Consider the following 27,316-nt stretch of genomic DNA (forward strand, 5'->3'; position numbering starts at 1 on the left):
CAGCATAATATCAAAAAATTACTTTCAATACTATTTTTTTATTTAAAGTTGTGATGAAAAATTATATATATATTGGTAATTTGTACTTTTATAATTGATATTTCTTTTTTAAATACATAAATTACTTTCAAGATTGAAAATAGAATTATGATTTAAAATAAATTAAATAAAAAAGTTAATCTTGTAATTTTTTTCATGTTATTGTTGAAGAATGAAATATATAATAAAAACATTATAAATTTAGCATCATTCATTTAAAAATTAAATTCAATAAATAAATTTATAAATCTAATATATATTTTATATAACAACATACATAAATAAGTTTGTTACATAGGTATCTATGTGGACAACTCTTTTAAATGACATGTAAGATAGTTTTTTAAAAGAATAAGATAGTTTTTTTTTTTTTTTTAATTACAAATTAGATAATTTTAAATTTATTCAAATATCAAAATTATTCAAATTATAATTGAAAATTAAATCAATTTAGAGATATATATTATAAAATTAAAAATATGAAATATGGATTTTATATTTTTAATAAATAATTTTAGTTGTTTACCAAATAACTTTATTTAAAAAATTATTTAATTATCAAAATATTTCAAACATGTTTAAATTTTACAAAGATTAAGTTTATCCAAATCTTTCAACAATGTTTTTTATCTTAATTTGAAAATTTTTATTTAAAAAATTATCTTTTTAAAAAACTTACTTAAAACATTAAAAATTCAAGTAATTTTACGTAAGATTTTGAAATTTCAAAAAAGTTTCATCTTAAATCTTTAAATAATAAAACTATCAAAATGATTATATCAATTTGAACTCTAATTATTAAATTTATATTTCAAATAAATGCAAAAAAAATAATATTATCTTTATCACTTATTATATCAATTTTAAAAATTTAAAATTGTCTATTTAATCATAATTGTCACTAAATATTGTTTTTTACAAATTTAAGACTAATGCGTTATACATTAATTTTTTTTTATTTTCAATAAAATTTTTTAAGTATTTTCTATTACTATTGCAATTCTTTTTTTTTTTTTACAAATTTTTTCTAAGATATATTTTATTCTTATTACAATTTCATTCTTATGAAATTTAATTTTTTTCAATTAATTTTTTTTTTTACATATTTCTAACATTTTTCATATTTTGTATAATAATATAGTCAAAATTACTAAAGTGAAAAGTGTGTTAATACTTCTTTTATTTAAGACTACAAATGTAATATGTTATACATTAATTTTTTTATTTGTTCAATAACTTTTTTTTAAGATATATTCTATTACTATTGCAATTTTTTATTTATAATTTTTCTCTAAGATATATTTTATTGTTATTATAGTTTAATTCTTATGAAAAATAAAAATTTTCAATTTATTTTTTATTTTTTCATATATTTTGAACATTTTTCATATTTTATATAATAATTTAATTAAGATTACTAAAGTGAAAGTGTGTTAATATTTCTTTTATTATTTAATTTATCATTCAGTAATATATTTTTGTATTTAAAAAAAAGACATAATTTATTTTTATTTGATATAATTTTATAGATATATAAATATTATTGTAAACAAAAATATCCAAATGAAAGACATAATTTTTTTTGTTGTTTTTAGAAAGTTAATTTTTAATAACAAGTCAATATATATAAGTTTTATATATGTTATGAGTTTTAAATATTTGAATATAATTAAAAAAAAAACTAATTTATATATATTCATATTAAATAAATAAAATTATTTCGTACATCGTACGAGTTATAATCTAATTATTTTATATTTTAATAGATTATTTATTAATTTTAAAAATATGACTAAAATAAAATATATAAAAACTTTTTACTTTTGTTTTTAAAATTTAAAAATTTTATGTAACTTGTTATTAAACAAAATACATATCCCCATTTTAAACAATAGAACGTAATAAGATATACCAATATTTGATAAGGATGATAATAATTTGAATCAAATTTAATTTAATTTTTTTTAATAATATATAAAATTATGAACTTTTAAAATTTAATTCAAATCGAATCGAATTTTCATACAAATCAAATTAAATCGAATCAAATTCTATCGATTCAATTTGGTTCAACGAATTTTTAAATTTAAATTTTTTGTTTTTATATATTATTTTAATATATATTTGAATATATTTAAATAGATTTAAGTAAAAAATATTTTTTTATTTTATCAAAAATTAAAATATATAAAAATTTAATAAAAATATATAATTAAAATTTTTGTTTTTATTTTTAATTTAAAATTTAAATTAATTTAATATATACATTTAATATATAAATTTAATTACAATTAAATAAAAAATAAATATTACAATTTTGAATTAATTTTGAATTTTTTAATAATTTTTCGCTTTCCTAAAATTCAAGGTACTTAACCAAAATTTTCGGGTAGATTGGTAATTTGAGTCTTGCGCAGGACATTGGATTGACCAAAACCAAAAATCGTACCAGGCTATATCCCGAAAGAAAAAAGATATTTACACCGACGAGTCGTCGGTTGAATCGATTAAATTTTATTTTTTTTATAAAAAGATATTGAATTTAAATTTTATGAGTGATTATTTATTGAAATTATTTTAATTATATGATTTATAATTATTTATTTTAAATTATTAAATATGATATATTTTATTTTGATTTAAGCGATTAAATAATTTATTTATCTTAAATTTAAAAAAATATATATATTTACGACCCAAAGCCGTGTGCTACAGCTGGAAGGCGGCAAAATCCACAAACAACCAACCATGATATGCCACTTGTAATTCTGAGTCCTTTGCACCAATCTGATCGTCCACTTGGCATCGATCGGTAGATCATGTAAGTTTCATTTGGCTTGTTTTGATTTTGACTGTACTATTTATTAATCAAAAATTTAATTTACATTTAATCCCAATTTTTACGTACTTTATAAGAAGTACGTTATAAATTTTTATATTTTGAAACCTGAAATTTTTAAAATATGATTTTTTTTATATAAAAGAGATTATAATTTGTAAGTAAAAGAAAAAAAAGCGGGCATTAATTTTATAATTTAAAATTTAATTTTATTAAATATTATTTTTTAAAAATAAAAGTATAAATGAATTGAATTAAATATCTTATTGAATCATATGCAACGTCTTAATTACTCCAAAGTACAACTAAGCTAATTTTTTTAAATGCAATCTTAGCCGTCCATGTCACCTTCATCCTCCAAAATAATTTTATATTTTGCGTGAGATAAATATCTAATTCAATTTATAAGCTTATTTTTCTTTAATATACAGTTCTCCTAAATCCAAAAGTTAAATATTTATATATTATTTCATTATTTTTATAAAATATATAATTAATATTATGTTATATATTTTTATAATCATCTTTGATTTTTACAAATTAAATTTGAATTTTTTAAATATATTTTGCTTTTAAAAGGAAAAATAAATATATATTGTGAGTAAATAAATTCGCGTGAGCTTGGAAATATATTTACACGTATATATATATATTTAAATTTTACCGACGATATACGACGATTGACATATACCGTCGGCATAAAGTCTTGTTGAGAAAAGTTTGCATTTGATGGTATCAAAGACCTTGACAATGGTATTTTGTCAATAATGGCGGAAATATTAAGCATCGTGCGCGGTGGCTTTCAAAGGAATAATAAATAATACATAAATTTGGTCTTATTAAACCTAATATTCCCTTGGAATTATCAGACAATATAATTTTATTTTAAAAAAATATTACTTCAAAAGCTAAAACTAATTTTTTTCTTAATTTCACTAATTAAATTAAGAATGGTTACATATCTAATTAAAATATATTTAAAATAATTAAAAAATAATATATTAATTTTATTAAAAAATTAAATAAAAAGTCACATCATGTACTGCCCCACCACAATTAAGTTACTCTAAGGAAATTGCTAGGCGACATATCTGATGATTTTTTTTTTTTTTGTAATTATTTAAGTTGAAGAAATTATGAATTGACAAATGAGCTAGGCATTAATGAAAGGGACAAGTGGCGTTTCCTCCTTCGTCCTCATCTAATCAAAGGAGGAAAAAGGAAAAGAATATTTTGGTGGGCTCATTTAATCATTCCTTTCTCTGATTTCTGTCCACTTGCGAGCGGTTTCTTTTCTCTTCTTCCCTTTGCTCATGTCATAAAATTTTTATCATCACTTCTAGAAGTGGTTAGACAGATCCGATCGGATCATTTTGAATTAAAATTTTTTTAAAATTCATTTTGAATTTAAATTATTTAAATTTAAAATTAAATTAATATAAACTCCTATTATTTTTTATGAATGAACTTTTTTTATTATGTCATATTAACTTTAAATGATTTTATATATATATATATATTTTAAATTTGAATAATGAAATCTATCATAGAGGTGAGTAAATGATCGGTTCGATTTAAAAAAATCAATAATCGATTTAATCGATTTTCATTTAACAAATAATCGAACTGATCAAATATCATTAAATAATCGATCATAATCGAACCGATCAAAATCGATTCGGTTCGATTGATTCAGTTAAATAACCGATTTTTTTATCATTTTTTTTTCTTATTATGAATAATTATTTAACTACAAATTCAATTCAATAAAATTTAAACTATAGTATCATTCAAACTAAATTACTAAAGAATTTAATAATTTCAATAATATTTTACAAAAAAAAATATTTATCTCAATTTTTTTATTTTTAATTATTAAAAAATCGATTAATTTGATCAGTGCAGTTATCAATTTTAAAAACTAAAAATCGATCGAATTAATCAATTTAACCGACTTAAAAAACTGATTATAACTAAAATTTAATAAATCGAACCGATTCAATCGAATTCACTCAATTTCAATCAATTTAATCGGTTTAAACTGATTTTTGCTCACTCTTAATCTACTGTGCAAAAGTATGTTAGTTTTACTCCTTTTATCTCATTTTCTTTGTCTATTTTTTAAAAATATCTTAAAATTATATTTTTATTTCTTTTTTTAATATCTAAAACTCTTTTTTTTATATTTTAAAATTATTTTATTTTTTAACATTAAAAATCATGAAACTTTAATTTTATAAAAAAACTTTTAAAATTTAAGATTAAATATGTTAAATTTAAACTTTTTTAAAACTCCCTAATAATTAATAAATAACAAATATTTGGAAACGGAAAGAATATGGATTAACATTAATAGAGAATATCACTACTTGTCTTTTTCTTTAATTTTCTTTCCAATATTTGTCAAATTGATCAATATTAACCCTCCTTATTGACATATTTGATGCAATAATAAAGCTTTTGTCTCTGAAAGGAACAATAATTTGAAAGCATAATTTCAAAGACAAGTTATTATTTGGTCTTTGACGTGTTTGGTACGCCATCACTTCCAACAAGTGCATCTTTCACTACTTTGAATACAGGGAAAACTCCAGCCTTTATGTTGAAAAACATAACTTAAGCATTCCGTGAGGCCTAAATCCCACTACGAAAATCAAAGTAGCTCAAGCCCCACAGCATTAGCCATCCCTCTAATCCAGTGCTCTCTGAAAATTTGATTTTATAATTCATATATTTTATATTTAATATATATATAATATAAAAATTATCGTATTATAATTTATGTAAATAAATTAAATAATTTTTTTAATTCCTAAAAAAAATTTTAGTTATATTATTGGATTGGATTTAAAATTATAAAATTTAGGTGATATCCTGATCCTTTTGGAAGGGACCTACTTGGAGTCACCCTCACATGAAAAGATGGAATGGGCAAAATTTTTCAGCAGAATACTCCACTGTTACTGGTCAAAAGATTATCGTTGGACTGGCAGCGAAACATGAGGCGTGGGCAATACGAATGGCACAATAAAGAAATAGATATTTATTATTGTTTGATTTATTAATATTAGAGTTGAATATTTATAAATAAATAATTAATAGATTTAGATAAAAAAATTTATTATAAGGCTTTGATATAGTATAAATAATATATTTTAAATATTTAATATTCAAAAGTATTTAAAATTTAATAAATAATAATAAATATCTGAATTCGTATCTATTATCAGTTTATATATAAAAAATTTTAAATCTTAATAAATAATTGTTATTCATTATTAATTAAAAAAATTTTAAAATTTAAATTAAATTTTTTTTTATTTTATATTTTAAAAAAATTTAAATAATAAATATTTTAACGAATTCAAATATTTAAATAAGTAATGCTTAATTAATGAGATTCAAACTTAAATAATAACACGAAATTTAAAGGAATATTTAAATAAATTTAACTATTAAAAATATTAAAGGAATTTAAAAATAAATATTTCAAAAATAACAGATATGTACTCCGTTATCATATTTAATGGGGAAGGGAAAATTGGTTCCATCTATTTAATTTTTATGCACTCTGCCCTGATATTATCGACATCATATAGGCTTGGAAAATTAAATCATAACAAATTCAGCAGCTAATTAAATGAGGTTTCAAATACATAATAAATATATCCATGACAAATGCAAAACCAGATTCAATTCCAAGCCTCAAACAGGCTTCTGTTTTTTAATCAAATTAGAGACCTTTGAAAAATTGCATGTGAACTTCAAATCATAGTCGTTAATTTCATTTTTAAATCGATCACATAAGTTAATACATTTCAATTATATTAAAATATGATATATTTAAAAATAATTAGTTTTATTTCATGTGTTATGCATGAGATTGTTAATCAAATTATAATTATAATATAATATAATAATTTTGATATTTTATAATAATAAAATTGAAATAATTATCGTCATACTAAATTAAATTAAAAATGTAAATTTAAGTTTAAAAAAATATAACAAAAAATTAAAATCAAAATTCTAATAAAAATAAATATTTAATCTTTCTTTATTTTGATTCTTTTTAAAAGTTTCATTTTAAGTCTTTTAGTGATAAGTAATCATCTTCATTCTTTTTTTTAATATTTTTCTTCTTTTTTTTTTATTTTCAACTATAAAAGATTATTTTTTATTACAATCAAATCGAATTTTGTACTTTTCTTCTTCTCTATTTTAGGTTTCTTATAGAGTTTTTTTAAGCTTTTTTAGTGGTGGATTTTTATTTTTAATTTTATAAATTTTTTAAACAATTGATCATTGTCGAACTAATTCAAACTATTACCTTTCATTTATTTGCTATTTAAAATTTAAATTCATTTTTTTATTTGAAATCAAATTTTTATAAAGTTTTTATTATTTGAAATAAAGTAAATATATTTCTTTTTTTTTCATTACTAACTTTTGTTTTGAACATGCACTTATTTATGTAATATAAATCATTTTGTAATTTCATTTTATAGTAAAAAATGCATACTTACATGAATTTTACTAATTAAAAATATTAATTTTTAAACATATTTTAAATAAACAATACGAAGTAATAAAGAACTATTAGTATCTCAATATAATAATCAATGATGTTTATTTATGTATTTATAAGGGATATTAACTAAAACTACTTTTAGTATCGAATACTGATTTATTAAAAAACAATTAAATGTACATAATTTATTAAAATATGTTATACTAAGAGTTTAAATAACAAACTTTACTTAAAGGTAAACATTATCCTAATCAAATAGTTCTTTATGTTGTTCTTTAAATATTCAAATACTTTTTTCAATTAACTTTGGTTCAATATTATTATTGCATGTTAAATAATGAAATATCATAATTTTAAAATTAATAAGATATGATCTATTTTAGACAAATATTAAAAGGTATATTTTGAAGGTAAACTATATTTTAAATCTTAGACTTTAAAATCAATAGTGAATATATTTTTAATATTTGTACTCTTTTTTAATTAAAATTGAGTAATTTCATTATTTATTGAACACTTAATTATTTATCAAGTACAAGTCATTCAAAAAATTCATTATTTAAACGATATGGTTATAAAATTATAATTGATATAATTCATATTATTATTAGTATTATTAGATCATATATTTTAATTTAAAATATTATGTACATGAGAAAATAACTAATAGATAATTTTTCTATGGTATTGTTCAATAAATTTAGACTCATTATTTTTCTTTCATTTTAAAAATATCTTTAAAGATAATAATTTTTTGTATAATTGCTATCAATGTTATAAATGATACCATAAAACACCACAATTTATTTTAGTAAAGATATAGCATTAATCTAGTTACTATTAATATATTATTAAATAGACAATCAATGACATATAAACATAGATAAATTTATTTCAAATTTTCACTTTAAAATTTAATTTTTTTTAATAAAAATATATTGTTATAGTAATTGGTACCTGAATATTGTTTTAATTATTTATATATGTGAAAAATATCCACAAATATTATAACTCAATACCTTAGTATCAAATGGCAATTAGTATAATTTTTTAAATAAATTAAATATATTAGACATATTAAAAAATATAGTTCTATATTAATATTTAACCAAAAAAAAAAAATTGCTAAGTTAGTAATGATTTACTACTACATGTTATTGATGATTTACTGTTAAATTATATTACTAATTTATTATTAAAATATGAATAATTTACTATTAAGTTATCTAAACTTTACTACTAAGCTAAAACTGATTTACTAATAAGTTATCATTAATTTATTGTTATCACTGATTTACAATTAAATTATAAGTGATTTAACATTTAGTTATCAATACATTACGACTAAGTTAACTTTGATTTATTATTATAACTTATTTATTACTAAGTTTTTACTTCACTTTTGTTAGTAACCGAAGTTAAATCCCTAAAAACTTAAAATATAAAAAACCTTATCATCAATTGAGACAATTAAGTCATTACTGATTTATTACTACGTTATCAGTGATTTATTATTAAATTATTAATGATTTATTATTAAGTTATAAATGATTTAATTGATGATTTAGTACTAAGTTATTGATAATTTATTATAAAATTATAACTAATTTACTATGAAGTGGTCAATGATTTACTACAAAATTATCATTGATATATAACTAATTTATAAGTGACTTATTACTATGTTGTTAGTGATTTATTGCTAAATTTAGTGATTTTCTATTATATTGTTATGCATTTACTAATCTTATTGATTTATTACTAAGTTTTCAATATTTAGCTATTAAGTTATCAATTATTTACTAGTAAGTTATTTATGGTATACTATTAATTTTATCAATTAATTACAATATATGGGATAATTTTCTTTTTATATAATATAACATTATTGTCTCTTTTAAATTTAGAATTTTTTTTACTAAATTTTTTTAATGAATAAGTTCATGGTAGGTTTATACTAATCATTTTTTCTTTCTAGTAACCAGGGTCTAATAATTAGTAACTTTAAGTATAAAAAAAAGGTTATAACTAATTAACAAATAAGATATTACTCACTTACTATTATCTTATAACTGATCTACTACTAAATTATCATGATTTATCACTAAGTTATAAATGATTTATTACTTAATTATTGATAATTTACTATTAAGTTATTAATAATTAATTATAATATTATTACTGATTTACTACAAAGTTATTAATGATTTACCATAAAGTTATTAATGATTTACTAATTTACAACTAAATTATCATTGATTTATAACTAAATTATCACTGATTTACAATTAAGTTATAAATGTTTTATTATTACGTTATTAGTGATTTACTACTAAATTATTAATGATTTAGTATTATACTATTATACATTTGCTACTTTATTATCATTGATTTACTATTGTGTTTTAGTGATTAGCTATTAAATTATCATTGACTTATTGCTAAGTTATTTATGATTTACTACTAAATTTATAATTTAATTACTATTAAACTAAACTAAATTTACTATTATGCTATCACTAATTTACTATTAAGTTTTCATTGATTTGTCACTAAATTATCAATGATTAACTATTAAGTTATCATTTTTTTTATGAAGTTATCATTAATTTACAACTATGTTATTAGCCATTTACAACTATGTTATAATTGATTTATTATTAAGTTATTATGTTTTGACTATTATATTATTACTAATTTACTGCTAAATTATAATTGACATACTATTAAGTTATATCTCTAATTTACTATATTAAATTATTACTGATTAGCTATTAATTTACTGATGATTACTATTAGTTATATTGATTTACTTTTAATTATTAATTATTACTTAGTTATAAATTATTTACGACTAAATTATCATTGATTTATTACTAAGCTATTTATGATTTATCACTAAAATTTTCTATTAATTACTACTCCATTTATCTATCCCAATTAAATTGTCATAATTGATTTTTTTTAGTTAAAATTTTGTAACTTTGACATATATTATTTTAAATATTTTAATAAATTAAATTTTACAAAATATATATTTAGAAACCACTTCATTTAAAGTTTCTAAAATATTTTTTCATATTTTTATCAATAATAAATAAAAAATAATAGGTGATTAAAATTGAAAAAAATTGACCAACAAAAATCAAAATGTGACAATTGTGTTATGATGGATGGAATATTAAAATGAATCTTATTTACTATTAAGTTATCATTAATTTACTATTATGTTATTATTGATTTATTACTAAGTTATCAATAATTAACTACTAAGTTATCATTTATTTTTTTATTAAGTTATCTTTAATTTACTAATATGTGTTATACATTTACAATTATGTATAAATGATTTACTGTTAAGTTATTTGTTATTTCCTACTATGTTATTATGTATTTATTATTATGTTATCATACACTATTTTATCAATTATTTACTACTAAATTATTATTTATTTACTATTAAGTTATTATTATTTTACTATTAAGTTATTCATAATTTACTATACAGTTATTATTAATTTAGTATAAAGCTATTACTGATTTTATCTAAATTATCACTAATTTATAACAAAATTATCAATAATTTGCTACTATATTGTTATGCATTTACTACTAAGTTATAATTGATTTATCATTAAATCTTCTATAATTAATATAATTGTGTAAATCATATTAATAGGTGTAATATATTATAAATAATTAATTATTCATTTGTAGAAAACCTATTTTAAGCCTTCTAGTAGTATTGGTTGTGTTAACTGAAGCATGAATGACTTAACCTAAGAAAAACTATTTTAATAAAAAAAATAAAAATAGATAATATTTTAATTTACTAAAAAAGATTAAATAAAAGTAAATAGAGATAATTTAATAAATTATTACATTTTATATATAATATAGATATATACTAAACATTTTATTAATTATAGATTGTCTTATTTAAGGTAGGCTATAAAAACTAAAGTATGTATATGTTTGTGAGTATTTTAAATATTTAGCTAAAATTTAAATAAATTTTTTTATGGTAAAGTTGGCTAAATTCCAAGTGGAGCACTTTTTACGCATTAAGAAAAAAAATTTAAAAGTCATGTTATCACTTGTCATCTAACACCTTTTTTTTAATCATTTTCATATATATTATCATACATTGACCCATTGAATAATAAAGAGATTAATTTAATAATTTTACAATCTATATGAAATATTAATTGATTCATTTGTTTTATTTTTGTATATATATAATTTAACATTATTAATTGAATTAATTTATGATCTAAATTGTAAGATTATATAAATAAGCATATTTTATTTCACATCCTCATACTTTAAATTTTTTATTATGCAACTAATGAGTTTAATTGTAAGTCTTCCTTTCTTTATGAATTGAAGAATTGGTTGGACATGCATGATTGGCATGCAGTGTATTATTAATAGGAGTGTAACAAATAAAAAAAATCACTTTTAATATTATTTAAGGTTCATACTTTTATATGTAGATATCATAGGTGATACATGTATTCATCTATAATAAACACACTCATAAAGTACAAATAATTATTAAATAGATGCTCTCATGATAAGAGTACAAATTAATAATTATACACTTAAAGAATATAAACAAATAACAAAAAATAAACTATCACATTATTGATTCAAAGAATATAATAATTGGCTACAAAACTAACAAAGCTTTGATCATTCAACAAAACGCATACAATTAATCATGTGATTAAAATATTTTTTACTATCAAAATACAAAAATATTCTACAGCATTCTTAATTGAAAAAAATAAATTTATATTATTCAAGAGAAAATTATAAAATATACTGATAGTAGAGTTTTTAAATTTCACAATTGAAATTAGTAATGTAACACGCATACCCTTTAAGCTTCAGAGTATATTAAAAAAGACTATTGAAAAAATAAGTGAGTGATATTTAAAAAAAAACCTAATTGAAAAAATAAGTGAGTGATGTGTTAATTTTTTAATCTACTTATGGAATTAAAAAAAAAAAAACTCAACTAACATTATATCAAATAATTTATCTTCTTCAAGGTTAATATTTCTTAACAATATTGACTATGATTTCATAAAAATATCTTGAGTAAAAAATATTTGAAATTAAGAATAACAAAAAAAGATTTACTGAAATTAACTTGGATGTAATATAGAATCAATCTATAGAAGACAAAATAAAATCTAAGTTTAGTAACAATTCACGTATACAAGAGATTATATTCATAAAGTAAAGATTCATTTAATCATTATAACGTTAAGACGTGATTGTATAGAGTGATTAGAAATATTATAGTAAAATAAATCAAACATTGCAATCATTAAACATATAAATGTATATTTATCATAAAAAATAAAAAAATTCAAACATACAAACTTACCACAATACATGTATTACTCTTTCTCAATAATATTTTGATAATTTAATTAATAATTTTGTATGAACTTTAATTTTAATTGATCTAAAATAAATAAATAAATAATATAAATATATTTACGGACTCATGATATGTACTATTCAATAAGATAAATAGTAAATTAAGTTGTATCTTGAAAAAAAAAATTTGTGTTTTACTTAAGATAAAATTAAATGTTTTTGGGGCATAAACGTTATGATATAATAATTTAGACTAAAATAATGACTCATTGAACAACAGATGAAAGATTGTCTATCTTTTGTTTAATATCAAATGCTCATAGTATGCCATAGCCCATAAGATGAGAAATATGTTTTATATAAATTTAATTGAATTATTACTAATGAAATTGAACAAAAAATCTTACAAAAAAAATATAAAAGTAAATTTGGGTTAATTTTTGATAACATATCCACTATATCTCACAAATAAATTTTTAATGTAGTTTAATTTGATATAAATTCTATTCATAAATTTTTAATTGATTTAAATTTAAATAACTAACAAATAAAATGTTATATATTTAATGACAAATAATCTTTATTAAATAAATAAATGCTAGAAATTTAAAAGGTAAATTTATTATTTTTTAAATTCATAAGGATACTTATGCGATTCACTTTTAACATTTTTAGATTAATTTAAATAATTAACTAATAAATTATATATATTTAATGGCAAATAATCTTTAATACATAAATAAAAAATACTAAAAATTTAAAGGTAAATTTGTTATTTCTTTAAATTTAACTAACAAATAAAATATTATATATTTAATGGCAAATAATCTTTATTAAATAAATAAATAAATAAATGCTAAAAATTTAAAAGGTAAATTTGTTATTTTTTAAATTCATAAAGATATTTATGCGATTCATTTTTAACATTTTTAGATTAATTTAAATAATTAACTAATAAATTATATATATTTAATGGCAAATAATCTTTAATACATAAATAAAAAATGCTAGAAATTTAAAGGTAAATTTGTTATTTATTAAAATTTGTAAGGATATTTATGTCGTTCACTTTTAATAGTTTTAAAGTTTACACTTTTATATATAAATAATTTTTCATATTAGGTAATGTAAATTATTTTTGTTAATTTTGATCGATTTTGATAAATTTTAATACAATAACGTATTTCGATCGATAAGTGAATATAAAATATATTTTATAATTTTTAACTTATATTTTATTGTTTAATTATTTTTAATTTAATAAAAATAAAATCAATTGACAAAATAACCTTTAAAAATTAAATTTTTTTCTTTTTTTTAAACTGATTTTTTTATTCTTCATTTTTTCAAATCAAACTTTATAATTTATATTATTTTTCAAACTAAAGTTTATAAGCATTTCAATTCTTTTTTTAAGAAAACAATTGTGCTCCATTTATAAAGTTTAACAATTATAAAGCCTTGATTAATTTTTTCATCTTTTTATTTTTATCTTAATATTTATATAAAAAAATACTTATTTAAATATCATATAATCAGATTAAGTATTTAAAAATATTATAAAAAATTTATAATATAATTTTTTATTGTTTTAAACTTATTTATTTGATTTGTGAAGATATTACATATTTTATAAATTATTAATAGTATTATAATATACAAATCAATGCATGTTTATAAATATATATAAAAAAATTTGAAATAATATATCGAAACAATTAGTATTAGTATATACCATATTTAAAAAAAAAAAAAAACTGAAACGTTATCCGATACGATATTAACAATTTTGCTTCAAATGTCTCCCCATGCCAAATCTTGGTCACTGATCCATCTTCTTCAACCTTAAAACATTAATTTGAAATTCCCATTTATCTCTTTCTATGAAAATTAACAATGGTTTGTGAATGCAGTTGTTATTTGATGCAGAGATTTTCATTTAACACAAACCAGTTGCTAAAAGAAAAAGATCATATTGATGAGGATAACCAGAACTAAAGAACAAGATCTCAATATATAGTAACAAACATGCCATAATTGTAAGTTGATGCCATGCTCATGCAGTAAGCACCTGCATCATGCACCACCAGGCCATTCCCCTACAAATATGAAACTCCTGATAATGCAATCTTAAAGTATTCATGCTCCAACCATCCCATTAGATAAAATTCAATCCCTTAGCTGGGGTATGCAATTCTCTGTCTTTTCCCAAGAAATCTGCAGACTCGAACAGGGCCGATGACATCGAAAGTAGACACCTCTGCATCAGAAGGTGCAGGAGAAACCAGCTCTATATGTTGCAATCAAATATGAGTAGGTCCATTGAGACTACATCGATACAAATGTACGATTCAGGAAACACAAAATGAAGTTTGATTAGGGTGACTAGCAATTCTTGTCTTTAGAAGGTTCAAAAAATGCTAAGAAACAGAAATTAAATAAGTTTGCATTGCAACATAGATTAAGCAGAGGTTAGGTGAACGTGGTGAGATTGATAGCCAATAATCAGCTACTTTGGCATAAGTTCAACTGATGGCACCTAGGAATGAGGCACTGTTCAAACTGGTTTCATCAAATGTCGAACTTGATAACTGATGATATCATCATTCTAAGCAAGATAAACTAAGCCTTTTCAAATAACAAGTGCGGTTGTGATAAGAAAATAATGTAATGTAGATAACAAACAGTTATGACATTGAACAACATTTAAGAAAAGGGTGAGGGGGAGAGAGGGGGGTCTTACATGGCAAGGATCAATATTCTGCATGATGGACATGGTTTACTTGGTAAGCATCATAAAGACTAGGACGGATAAGTTCAGCCATACTTCCATCAATCACAATGAAATTTCTTGTTCCATTACTTTTGGCTCCGGTGACATGATTGACTAAGCAGCAAGTATTTGCAATGATTGATCTCCCCGGTTCAATGATGAGATTAAGATTTCTAGAAAATATATGCTTTGAAACTTAAGATGCACTGGTTAATTTATTGTTTGAAGTAACTTTGTAAAAGTGGATGAAGGCATTAAGTAAATATATTAAGTTTCCAGCCAAAATGTGAAAACTATTGAACTCCCATTCTCATACCAGCTACCCAAATAATTCATGCATGAATAAGCCACAGATGTTATGACAACAATTTGCAAGATTTAGAATTCTGAGACTTAACAGTGTTGATGAGATCTCTTGGTGTGGGAAGGACAGCTCCACTATGGTAGTAATCTATCCCCAAATCCCCTCCAATGTTCAAATAATCAACTTCAAAACCTTGGGCAAGGATTTCATCGATGTAGTTGACCATAAAAACTGCAGCATCCTGGAATATATCTACCTAAACAACATTACACGAGGGCTTCAAATCAGAACATGCATAAGCAGCAATAGCATTAATGTGCAATTCGTCAACTAGATTAAGACACATTGATGAATACAGAAAATAAACCAAATTGAAGGAGCGATAGGAGAATCTAAGAAACAACTTTTAAAACAAACAAGTACCAGTTGATCTAGCATAAGTCAAATTGGTCATCAGAAAAGTTTTGGGTTAACCGTTGTGAAACCTGCCTCAAAATTTCTCTATTACCAGATCTAAGTTGCAGAAAGTTTAATCAAATAATTAAATAAACATAATGTTGTTGAGATACCTTGGTAGTGGTTGAACCAAGATGACAATGGTTCCCAACAAGCTTTAGCTCATTAGGGTGTGCCTTTATAGCATCCAGAAACCACTGCAGCTTCTCATTTCTAATACCAAAATTTAGGGTTCTTGTTCGCAGTAGCAACATATGGATGGACCTACAGAAAAACAGAAAAGTCATTAAAAACATAAATATAAAATTCAGATAAAAAACATGCTTCTAGTATCTCTTAAATCTTAAAGTCTTTAGTGGCCTTGAATTAATGTAATCCTCAAAGCTAGGTTTAAGTTGCATTCCCCCAAAACCAATTATCTTGAGTAAATCTACTAGCCTTCCTATCATGGATCATCAACTTGAAAGTTGAGAATGAGTGCAGTAGGCAGAAGGATTTCAAGCTAAGGGGCAATAATCTGGTTCTTGAGGAACACTGAAACTGGTGCGAGAGAAAAATGGAGAAAAAAACAGACGTGAGGTAATTTAGTGGTGAGAGAGCTATTATGGAACTGGAGATTGAATAATAGAGGCTAAGAAGGTATGCTGGTTTCCCTAAAAATAGGATGAAATGTCTGTTGATCAAACTTCAATAAACCAATATTTACCATGAGAAAGCAGTATATATAAGCTCAACTAGGTTATCGTGTATCATATATTTCAGTCATACACTTTTAAGTTACGAGACATGACCAGAGCCATATAATAACTACACTACAAAGCAAGTTCCATCTTGTTTTAAACCATTTTACATGTACCCGTGTTTGCTAATAAGGTCAACTCAAAACCAAGGTTAATCATATTTAAATCATAAATGTTAGAGCGTCCAGATAGTTAACAATTATTATTACGGCTACTTCATTACCTGAGGATCCACATCTGGGTTGATCCGAAGCAAAACATTAACCTTCCTGCCAGCTATTCTTGCAGCTGATACAATATTCTCCAGATCAAACTCACTATCAATGTTCAAAAAACACCTTCTTGGGCAGCCAGTACCAAATCCTCCAATATCTTCCTATTGCCATTAATTATACACCTATATGTTTATATTTCAAGAACTAGATAAACAGTGAAGAACCACCAAACTATTCCTACTCAGCTTAACAAATGCGGACAAATAGTTGATGGTAGATCCGCCATCAAGACTGGCGGAGACAAGAGCTCGTTCTTCATCGCTTGGAAAGGCTTCTGGCAGTCTTCGGACCACACAAACTCAACACCTTTTTTCATTAGAACTGACCGGGGCTTGACTTTCTTCGAGAGGTTTGGAATAACTATCGCGATTACTATCCCTAATTAAAAAGGTGTCATCAGAAATGAAATTCCTAATGTCTTTGATACCAACTGAATGATCAACCTTACTGTAATAATTAGAGTTGTGAGTACAACCACAAACGCTTTTATCCGTATCATTTCTAGCCAGGTCTTTGTTTACACTTGCATTTTCAATAGGACCAAGGCTATCCATTGATTTACATTTAACATGACCTGCCACCTCATAGACCAAGATAGATGCATTAAATATCTTATGTCATTGTATTGATGGGTGCATTACCAAGTACATTTAAAAAGTCTAGCCCTGCAAACACAAGGGCATACCTACCATCTTGAGAGCAGTTACTTCATTCAAAATGCCAAAAGGTGAAGACCATATCCAGTTCACTCCTCCTAGAGGGTCATGAGGGTGTAAGGACACTCCTTTTGAGAGTGTAATATTTTCTCTAAATAATTTGACAAGGTTCGGAATACCAACTAGCTAACAATTCAAACAAATGAATAACTTAAGGCGATGTTCGGATGCTTTTGCTACTTGCTTTTTATTGTTATTACTTACTAAAATATTGCTAAAAATCTTACGCTAAATCAATAAAAAATTAACAAATGATTAAAATGAAATACACATTTAAGCATAATTGGTCAATTATAACGTAAAATAATGCATTTTGTTACTCACAAAAGTTTATAAAGTTTTGATTATATCTTTGAAAAAGCTGTATAATTTTTTATTCAAATGCGAAGCCAAAAGCAAATAGCTGGCAAAAAATATAAACAGCATGGACATAAGAAACAAAATTAAGCATTGTTCAAGGAAAGAAATATACTTAGTTGGGTCGAAGCCGGCATGAAGAGCCAACTTACGTTCATTGCCACTACAGCACGGGAACCCAATTTCCTCAAATGCTGCAAAATCTTCAAATTATCATTCGCCTTAATCGCGTTAGCCAATAATCGAATTTTTCAAACCTTCAAGAGCCCCCTTATAAGCTTCCGCATTCCTAGTAATCTAAGGCTTACCGTACAAATAAAACGGCCTTTTTAGACATGTTCCGTGATGCCTTGAACCTTGGTATCCTCACAATAGAGAAATCCATCTGGGGATTTTTTGAAGCAGGGTTGAAAGGTTTAGTTGAGGGTATTAGCAGGGTTTTGGGAGAGGACAGGTTTGAGGGAGAGAAAGTGGTGTTTGACGAGATTTTTGGAGGGTTTGAGGAACAGAATAGGGAGTTTGGAGAATGGGTTTTGGGTTAAAGGGTAGGTTTAGGGTTTTGGAAAGAGAAGTTCAATGAGATAGGTGAGTAGCAGCCATTTATGGTGAAGATAGAGCAGTGTGCGTTCGTTGACTGTTGTTTTCAGAGAGGAGTAAAAAGAGAGTCGTTTTCCCCTTTTTGGTTTTCCATCAATGCCTGGTGAAGAGTTGGTTCCTTTAAGTCTTTGCAGAGAGGTTAGTGATTTTCTCATATTGTTTGTAGGTGGTTGTTTAGCATTTTGGTTACATTTGTTGGGTTCTTGCGATAAACAACAGCTACTATTGTACGTTGAAAACTAAACCCTTCAAAACCAAGTTCTGGCGTCTTAAGCCAGGTATTCATTTGGGAGCTTACAAATGTTAAAAGTTCAAAACTTCGCAAATCAAACTTTTGACATCAAAGTTCCATAAGCAACATATACTATGAAAACCCTTTAATTAGGAAGTGCAGCAATTTCAAACATTACATGGAAAGAGATTAGTCAAAAAAAAAAAAAAAGGGAAAAGAGCCGATAGAAAGACAGTTCCATTATGATTTGTATTCGGACCAACAATTACATTGCTTACCGCAGTATATCCCCCTAATATCAACATCGGTTGTGGTTGTATGTTGAGTGGTAAAACAGAAACGAACTCAAGATAGTGATGAGGTTTTTTTGTAGTCTCCATCACCATAGCTTTATCACCAGCAAAACTTCTTTTTCTGAAACAGATAAATAGCAGTCACAACCATAACACGATAAGAACATCAGATGTAACCATCAAAAATTAAGCATAACATCTAGGTAACGTATATAAACAAATAGGAAAACCAATGGAATGATGTACCCGCAGTTTGGCTTCCTCTTGACTGTCTATGTAAGCAAGAAGTTCTTCTTGCCTCATCAAAGCTTCATGAAGAGCCTATTCAATACAAGCACATACATGCAAACGAAATGAAACTTCAGAAAATGAAAGCAAGAAATACCATAACTGCAAGAATCTAAAGAAACCTTGCAAACATGCCATAATAAGAAATTAATCAGTTGACAACAAAACAAATATTCCCCTACAGGACATTGAGATTTCCAGAAAATATGTACAGCCTGGAGAGACAGTTGGCCTTAACACTGGGGGCCTTTTTTCTCCATCACATGCTTATATTCATAAAAGATACTAAATCCAACTTCCAGAAAAGATCTTTTACCAAGTTTTCGCTGCTGCAGAATGTAATGTTGTTAGCACCATCAGATACATTAATGAAAATATCATTTAATGCTTTACATAGCCAGGTAAATAATCATATATAAAGTACCAAGGTTGAGACATTTGTCAATCAACCTACATGTCTGAATCACCTATTCATAGGTAAGGGTTTAGGGAGTTCTAACAGAAATATGAACAATATTTTGGAAAATAATAACAAGATAACGATTGCCAACTGTACCTTCTTGGTAGCAATTAGCTCTGCTTCTAGGGCATCAACACGACATACAGCAGCATTTAATAATTCCTCTTTCTCATAAGGCATCTCCGATGGCTTTGCTTGTAGGGTATCAACTTTCTCCTCAAGCTCACCCAATCTCTTGAGCACAGAAGATAGAATATCAGATTGAGTAAAAGGAGGGGTTGGAGAAGGGGGGCGAAACTCTTCCTCTTGAGTTTCATGAGGGGTAAGTTCAGTAGCATTTCGACAATGGTCAGAAACTTTGTGAGGAAGCTTTCTAATTACACGGCATGCTACCGAGTGGAAGAGAGTGTAAAGTGTCAAGAAGAAAGCCATAACAGTAAGCAAAATCTGAGCTCGAATTCCTTCTGGGGTCTTGGGAGTTTCAGGCAACGTTAATATACCTGTATTGCAAAATGGCATCATGTTCTCAAGCATATTATAAAACGTCTATGCTGGCTTTTAAGAAGATTTCTAGCATCTAAAAGGTATCACGGCCTATATACAAGATTATATTCATTAACCTCTGGAAGCAGAAGGCCTCTGGAGGGAGGTTTGTCTTTTCCAACTAGAATCAACAGCTTTGTCGACCGTGGGAACATATTCAACATAGCCTGAGAAGTTACCAGCATAGCTTGATTTCCCAACGACCTTAGCCTGAATAATTTACAAAACCAAACAAGAGGATTACCAATTTAGCCAAAAATGCCAATGATACTAAACTTGGGCATAGAACCCAATAAGATGCACAATGCAGTCACATCAAGTACCCTTTTAAGTCATCATGATACTCATAGGCGATAGAATATTGTTAATTGACAACCAAACAAAATAAAGAGAAAAAAGGAATGCAACTAGCTGATCCAAAGAAAAGTAAAGCAAAAACATCTAGTCAAACTTTATAACCGTTTTCATATTAATGAACCCAGTATTCCAAAGCATTATTATGTTCCAAAATCAGAATTCCATGTTAAGATCTCTTCCCATCCAACAATTTATATTATTCATAACAAATTTAATCATATAGGCAAGCAAAGTAATTCAATAACATAACCACTATGAAAGATTAGAAGGTAAAAAAACCCACTTCTTCATGAACAGGGGTCAGCTGCAGTCGTGAATAACTCTTCATTGCTTTTGGAGATGCAATATCTTCTGCTTCTGATCCAGATTCTGCTGTGGATGTATCGCTACCTTTCAGCTGCTTCACAAAGAACAATAAGCAATGAGATAATGCAAAAATCTTACCTCAAACAGGAATATCAAAATTGGACAGAATAGGCAAGGACCATTGAATGTTAGAAAGATCATATACCATTGGATATCGTGGCTTAGCATAAGCAATAACCTTCCCATCACTATTCAAAACTTTTACGACTTGCCTGGCATGCCATGCTGCACCATTAAGAACCATCTGAGAGAAAACACAAGCAACATAGTGTTTCTTTGTTAGAAACAAGTAGGCTGATGAAGCCCTTGAAATTAACAGCATTAACAACATATAATAAATATCAAGGCCAGTTTATAACCTTCAATATTTCTGGATTTTTCCAAGGCCCCTTATCAGAATGAAGGCAACCTCCCTGATCTGCACATGTACAGCTACCACCCAGAAATTCTGGCAACTCACTGAATGGATTTTAAATATCACCATAAGCTTTTAGACAGAATGAGGCAACCACATTGGGAAATATAATAAAAGAAACTTTTTTTAAAGGCAGACGGATGATGATGAAAATTGTATTGCAAAAAGAAGATAAAGAATAATATATCATGTCATGAAAGTTCTATGCCCATTTACCTGGCATCAATAATCTCAAGCAATTTGCTCTGGTACTTGTTTCCAAGAACCTAAAGTCATTCCACAATATGGGTAATTATAAGTCACCAAAAAATAAAAGGAATGAGAAGTCAAAAAAAGAAAAGTACAGTCGATTTCAAAAATATTGCAGAAAAGTATTAACGCACATGAATCTTGGAAGTTGTTTTTGGATCTAGAAATGTCTTGACAGTGTTCCACAGCAGCCTAAACCCAGGTCCAGCATTGATGATAAACATTTGGTGAAGAGTCTGCAAAAAGACCACAACATAAAATTTCAGCTCAATATAAAATAATATAAAACCTTATGGTAGAAGTAACAATTCGTAATTCATCATAAAAGCACATTGAGATAAAAGACCTCAGGGTAATTGTCACCATCGATCTTTTGCAGTCGCATAATCAGCTCCCTTGCACACTTGTTAAAATTTTTAAAGCCCTAATAAATAGATGAAAGGAAAATAATCCACAGTTAGCTACTACTTAGCAGCCAAATATTCAGGTAATAACATGGCAACGAGAGATTACATGAAACATACCACACCATGAACATCTAAAATTGTTGTGCTTGAATCTATGTGCCTCTTTGCAGCAAATGTACATGCAGGAAACTTCACTGTGAAGGCCTTCTCAAACTCCTGGACATGGTATTTTACATACCGGTCCATAGTTGTAACTTGCATGAGTTTGTTGGGATCAACTTTTCCCAATCTTTCAATATACACAGGTCTTCCCTCCTTATCAATACCATGATGACCATGAGGGTAATACCTTAAAACCTCATTCAACTCCTTGAACTCAAAATCCTGAAAAATAAGGATAAATGCAGTGAACAACATGGATTACAACCACTATTTCAGGCAAATTATTAACCTTAATTACCTCCATGATGGTGTCAGCACCAAACTCCTTTCTCCATTGGAGCATATCTGCCCACATATGCTTAGCTTTATCTATATCAAACTTCCTTGCTTTCAAGAACCTACATAAAAGTAACCCTAGAAACCAATTATTACTTGTCAAAGTATTCAAAGTTGGAAGGCAAGTAAAAAAGAAGAAAGCAGCAGAAATGATGCAGAAGATTTCAAGCAACATTGAAAAGGATATATCACATCAGCAAGCAGAAAGCAAATAACATATGTTGAAACAATGAAACGAAGAGCATGACCAACAGACTCACAATTCTTCTTATCGGTTTCCCTTATCAAGGCAAATCAAATTCATGTCAAGATTTTAGTGAGTGAACCATGAAGCATACCATTCATAAACAATTGTGAACTACTATATTGTAGATAGAATGTTCAGTAATTAGGCTGTCTGCTGCTGACTTGACAAGAGAACAGAACTGATAAAACTTGCATTGCTTGCAGTATTAAAAAAATAATCATCCAATAGTAAACACTAATATTTTTGTAAATATGAAATAAAGTTAAAGAGGAGAACACCTCAACATCATGTGATAGTCATCATGTCTTTCTGGAAGCAGTTCTTCCATAATCAGCGCTTGTCGAAATTGATCAACAGCCTGTAGTTCCTCCACATCGCGAACATCCTCAATGGATACAGCGCTGACGCGTCCATCACTTTTCCTTCTACCACTCTTCTTTTTGAGAGAATGCTTAAATCTAGTAGATGCATTTATCGCTTTCTTTCTCAAGGATCCTATTCTTGTGCGCCTTTCATCTTCTGAGTTCTCGAAATCAGATTTCCTTTCTCTTCTCTCGTCACTACCTGAAAACCCCTCAAAGCCTGCCTCATAGCATATACCAGAGCATTATGATTACAAACAAGGAATGTCATTGGATATTTCAGAGAAAGAAAGAATAAAAAAATAAAAGTGAAAATCTAAATCTAATTTGTTTTCTTCTCAATTTCATATATACATATATATATATATATATATATATCTCTGAAAATACTTCAGAAACACAAAAACAAAGAATCGACAAAACATGGCAAAAACAAAACCAAAATAGTAACTCACAAAAAATAAATAAATAGAAAATGTAGTAATAATTAAAAAAACGAAAATAAAATATTTATATTTTCCAGTGTTATTTCTGAAACCTGAACAAGAATGGAATTCCTCTCTTCCGTAGTTAAATAGAATTTAATATCTCTTCCTTCATCTACATTACCAAAAGTTTCTAAGCAACCAAACTGAAGCTACAGTGAAACCCTAGAATTAGTAAAATCAGTTCAAGAAACAAAATAAATTAACTCACAAGGCCTAGCGAATCGATCGAGCGGCCCCGACATTTACGTTCCGTCACAAAAAATCAAGGCGCCGCCGCCGATGAGCTGTCTTCCCGATCGATCAGTCAACATATGGTAAAAAAACCCAGCACGTACCTTATCAGAACCCGCATTACCATCAACAAGCAAGAATAAGGTAATACGAAGATTCAAGATTTTCAGGTGATTGAACTTTGCCTTTGTTTAAACTAAATTTGCGATGAAGAAAAGAAAAGAGGAGAAAAAGCGGAGTGTTACCTCGTTTAGGAAGAAACTTAGGAAAATTTGTGTTTTGACGTCACGGATCACGAGGTTGATCGGACGGTCTTAACTGCATCTGACCAGAATTTTGACCAATCTTGGAGACTGTAACGGTGACGTTTAATAATAAAGATATTAATAAAATGAAAAAGAATTTTGGTTATAAAATATAATAAAATAAAAATAAATTAGAAATTCGCCGAGCAAATGACGGTGAATTTAGGAAGGGAGGAATTGGTCGGAGAAATCGAAGGGGGCATATTACAGGAGTTGATTGAGGAGAGGTGGGGCCAGAGGATAAATGATGATACGTGGCGACAGCAGAGGAAGGGAGTGCACGGAAGAAGGAATCTGCCAGCGGTACGTGAAGAGTACGCGATTGGGTAAATGATTGGGTCATTTGGTGATAGGGTATTTATTTATTAGGCACGTGGTGGATTCGAATAATATGCTTTTGTTTACAAATTGCTGCAGAAGGAAGGCTGCCCAATGCGGCAGAGAGCATATTTATTTATTAATTAAATTTCTAATATTCATAAAAATATTTTAAGACATTTGTCATTTAATTTTACTGATAGAATTAAAAAAAAATCATCAACAACATATGAAATAATTTTTTATTTTTATTAATTATTTTAATATTTTAATAACATATGAGATAATTTTTTAATATGAATAAATGCCATTCTCCTAAACTTTTTGAACCGACCGCTGATAAAGCGCTGATTATAAAACAGGTTTTGGTCGCCTCAGGAGCCCAAAAAGATGATGGATCGAAGAGGTGTTTAGGGGCAGCGAAGCAAAAAGGAAGGTTTAATTTTGGGCCTTGGAAAGGCCGCAAGTCAGCTAAGGACAGGTCTAATAGCCCATATTTGAGCTTACACGGCTTACTCCACTGATTCAAAGTGAGTCAGCTCGATCTCCCTCTCATTCGGTACAAGCCCAAATAAACTGAAGTCCATTTGCTAATGATATTTTTTAAACATGACAATTTGAAAAATAATAATAAGACATCGAGATAATATAATTTAAACTTTTAAAAAAATCATAAATAAATTTAATAAAATAAAAAAATTATATTTTATATTTTCGTATAAAATATAATATGAATGTAATATTTTAATATATTATAAGATTTATGAATCATATTGCTAATCTTGCTAATAAATGAGATTTTTTTAGTTAAAGTATAATTTAATAAAAATTATATTTAATACACTATATTAATAGAGATAAGAAAAAAATAAAATTAAAAATTGATTCAAAAACGTATTGATCGATTTTGATTAAATTTGAACATTAAATATATATTATATTTGAATCGTTAAATCAAAAAATAAAAAACCAAAAAAAATTTTAAATTATATATTTTTATTAATTTTTATATTTTTTATAACATAAAAATAATTATTTATTTATAAATTTATTTAAATATATAAAAAATTTAAAACTTAAAAATTAATAAATCAAACCAAACTAATAAAATTTAATTCAATTTGAATATAATAAAATTTAAATTTAAATTTTTAAATTTTTAAAATTTTAAAATTTATATATTATTCAAAAAATAAAATCAAATATAATTGATATGATTTGATATAATTTTATATATTAATTTTATTTTTTTATGTATTATATTAAAAAAATTTATGTTTCAGATTCTGCCAGTGTCAAATGGAGTCGTGTCCAAAAAGTACCAATGAAGCGAAAGATAAGGTCAGAACTGCTACAGCATTTTTTTTTTATGTGTTTTTTGGGTTAACAGTAGGTAACATTTGGGGAAATCAGAAGAAAATCCAATTTATCAATGTGTGTGAAATGCATAGGTTCTAATTTTATTAGGGTACATCTGAAGAAATCTAAAGAGGAGATTAGGGAGAAATATGAAATTTATTGTATTTATAATTAAAAAATATTATAATTATAACTAAAAAATAAAAAAAATTATATTAATTTAATTTCATTAAAATTAAAATTTAATATTTACCGTGTCATAGGTGCAATGAAATTCAAATGGAGAGTTACAATCATTTGCAACGTGCTTGCCTCGACCGAATCAGTTTGATGAACTTACAGCTACCCACCATTATGTAAAACTGAGATAGTAGTTGGGCACCAGCTGGATCTGCCCAGTTGTGGAGCCTTCTCTCTCTCGCCCACCTCACATGTCCCATCAACTTTTTCAACATTTTTGTTCTTGAGGAGAATCCAAGCTTCTCTTTTTCCTTAGCTTTATTTGTTTTTCATGTTCCCAAAGTCGTTTTCTTTTCTTTTTGCATTTTTTTTTATCAAACTTTCATCAACTCGTTGGTCATTTTTCCTTCTATAAATCGGCTTACATTCACTCAAGTAACTCTTCCACTTTTCCTTCCCTTCATTTTCAGTCCTTTAGCATAATTTCTTCAAGATTCCTCTTGCTATTTTTTTTTATATGTATCTTGAGTTCCAGCTTTGAACTCTGGCTGTTATTCTGTTCTTCTTCTCCTTGATTCAAAACCAAGTTGTGGGTTCTTCTTGCTGAACTCAAACTTGAGTTTTTGGGGTTTCAAATCCATTACCCATCATCAAAAATCTTTTCTTTTCATCTTATTTTTCTTCTGGAGCTGCTGGG

General features: G+C 25.7%; 1 protein-coding gene and 1 pseudogene across 12 annotated transcripts; both read right to left on the minus strand.

Moving 5' to 3' along the window:
* Positions 1–14,756: 14,756 nt before the first annotated feature.
* On the minus strand, positions 14,757–19,221 carry LOC111298409 (diaminopimelate decarboxylase 2, chloroplastic-like; annotated as a pseudogene). The gene is made up of 5 exons (XR_016328770.1): positions 18,540–19,221; positions 17,300–17,473; positions 16,450–16,600; positions 15,975–16,136; positions 14,757–15,131 (listed from the first exon to the last, which is right to left on the minus strand). The product of XR_016328770.1 is annotated as a diaminopimelate decarboxylase 2, chloroplastic-like (transcript).
* A 146-nt stretch (positions 19,222–19,367) lies between these two features.
* Positions 19,368–24,744, minus strand: LOC111296952 (phosphatidylinositol/phosphatidylcholine transfer protein SFH8-like). 11 transcript variants are annotated; one of them, XM_089745546.1, is made up of 15 exons: positions 24,703–24,744; positions 24,435–24,510; positions 23,655–23,958; positions 23,092–23,191; positions 22,749–23,015; positions 22,571–22,648; positions 22,359–22,460; positions 22,192–22,241; positions 21,920–22,019; positions 21,706–21,804; positions 21,478–21,591; positions 20,915–21,047; positions 20,391–20,794; positions 19,793–19,867; positions 19,368–19,667 (listed from the first exon to the last, which is right to left on the minus strand). In XM_089745546.1, the coding sequence occupies exons 2-15, from the start codon at positions 24,466–24,468 to the stop codon at positions 19,647–19,649; spliced, it is 1,881 nt and encodes a 626-aa protein (XP_089601672.1). In that variant the 5' UTR covers positions 24,469–24,510; positions 24,703–24,744; the 3' UTR covers positions 19,368–19,646. The 11 variants fall into 11 exon arrangements, with proteins under 11 accessions (XP_089601672.1, XP_089601668.1, XP_089601671.1 ...); XM_089745542.1 differs by having other exon boundaries at positions 21,478–21,594; XM_089745545.1 differs by having other exon boundaries at positions 24,435–24,514.
* Positions 24,745–27,316: the final 2,572 nt, after the last annotated feature.

Source organism: Durio zibethinus, chromosome 16, assembly GCF_047325235.1.
Source record: "Durio zibethinus cultivar Kanyao isolate XHJ-2024 chromosome 16, ASM4732523v1, whole genome shotgun sequence".
NCBI lineage: Eukaryota > Viridiplantae > Streptophyta > Magnoliopsida > Malvales > Malvaceae > Durio > Durio zibethinus.

Bases quoted from the DNA above. Each gene is read 5' to 3' on its own strand.
- LOC111296952 (XM_089745542.1), bottom strand. From the start codon at position 24,468: ATGTCGGGGCCGCTCGATCGATTCGCTAGGCCTT. The intron at 23,192-23,654 runs GTGTTCTCCTCT...ACTTTTATGTAG, and splicing joins GACTATCACATGATGTTGAG to GTTCTTGAAAGCAAGGAAGT. The intron at 22,461-22,570 runs GTCTTTTATCTC...GTCTTTTTGCAG, and splicing joins ATGGTGACAATTACCCTGAG to ACTCTTCACCAAATGTTTAT.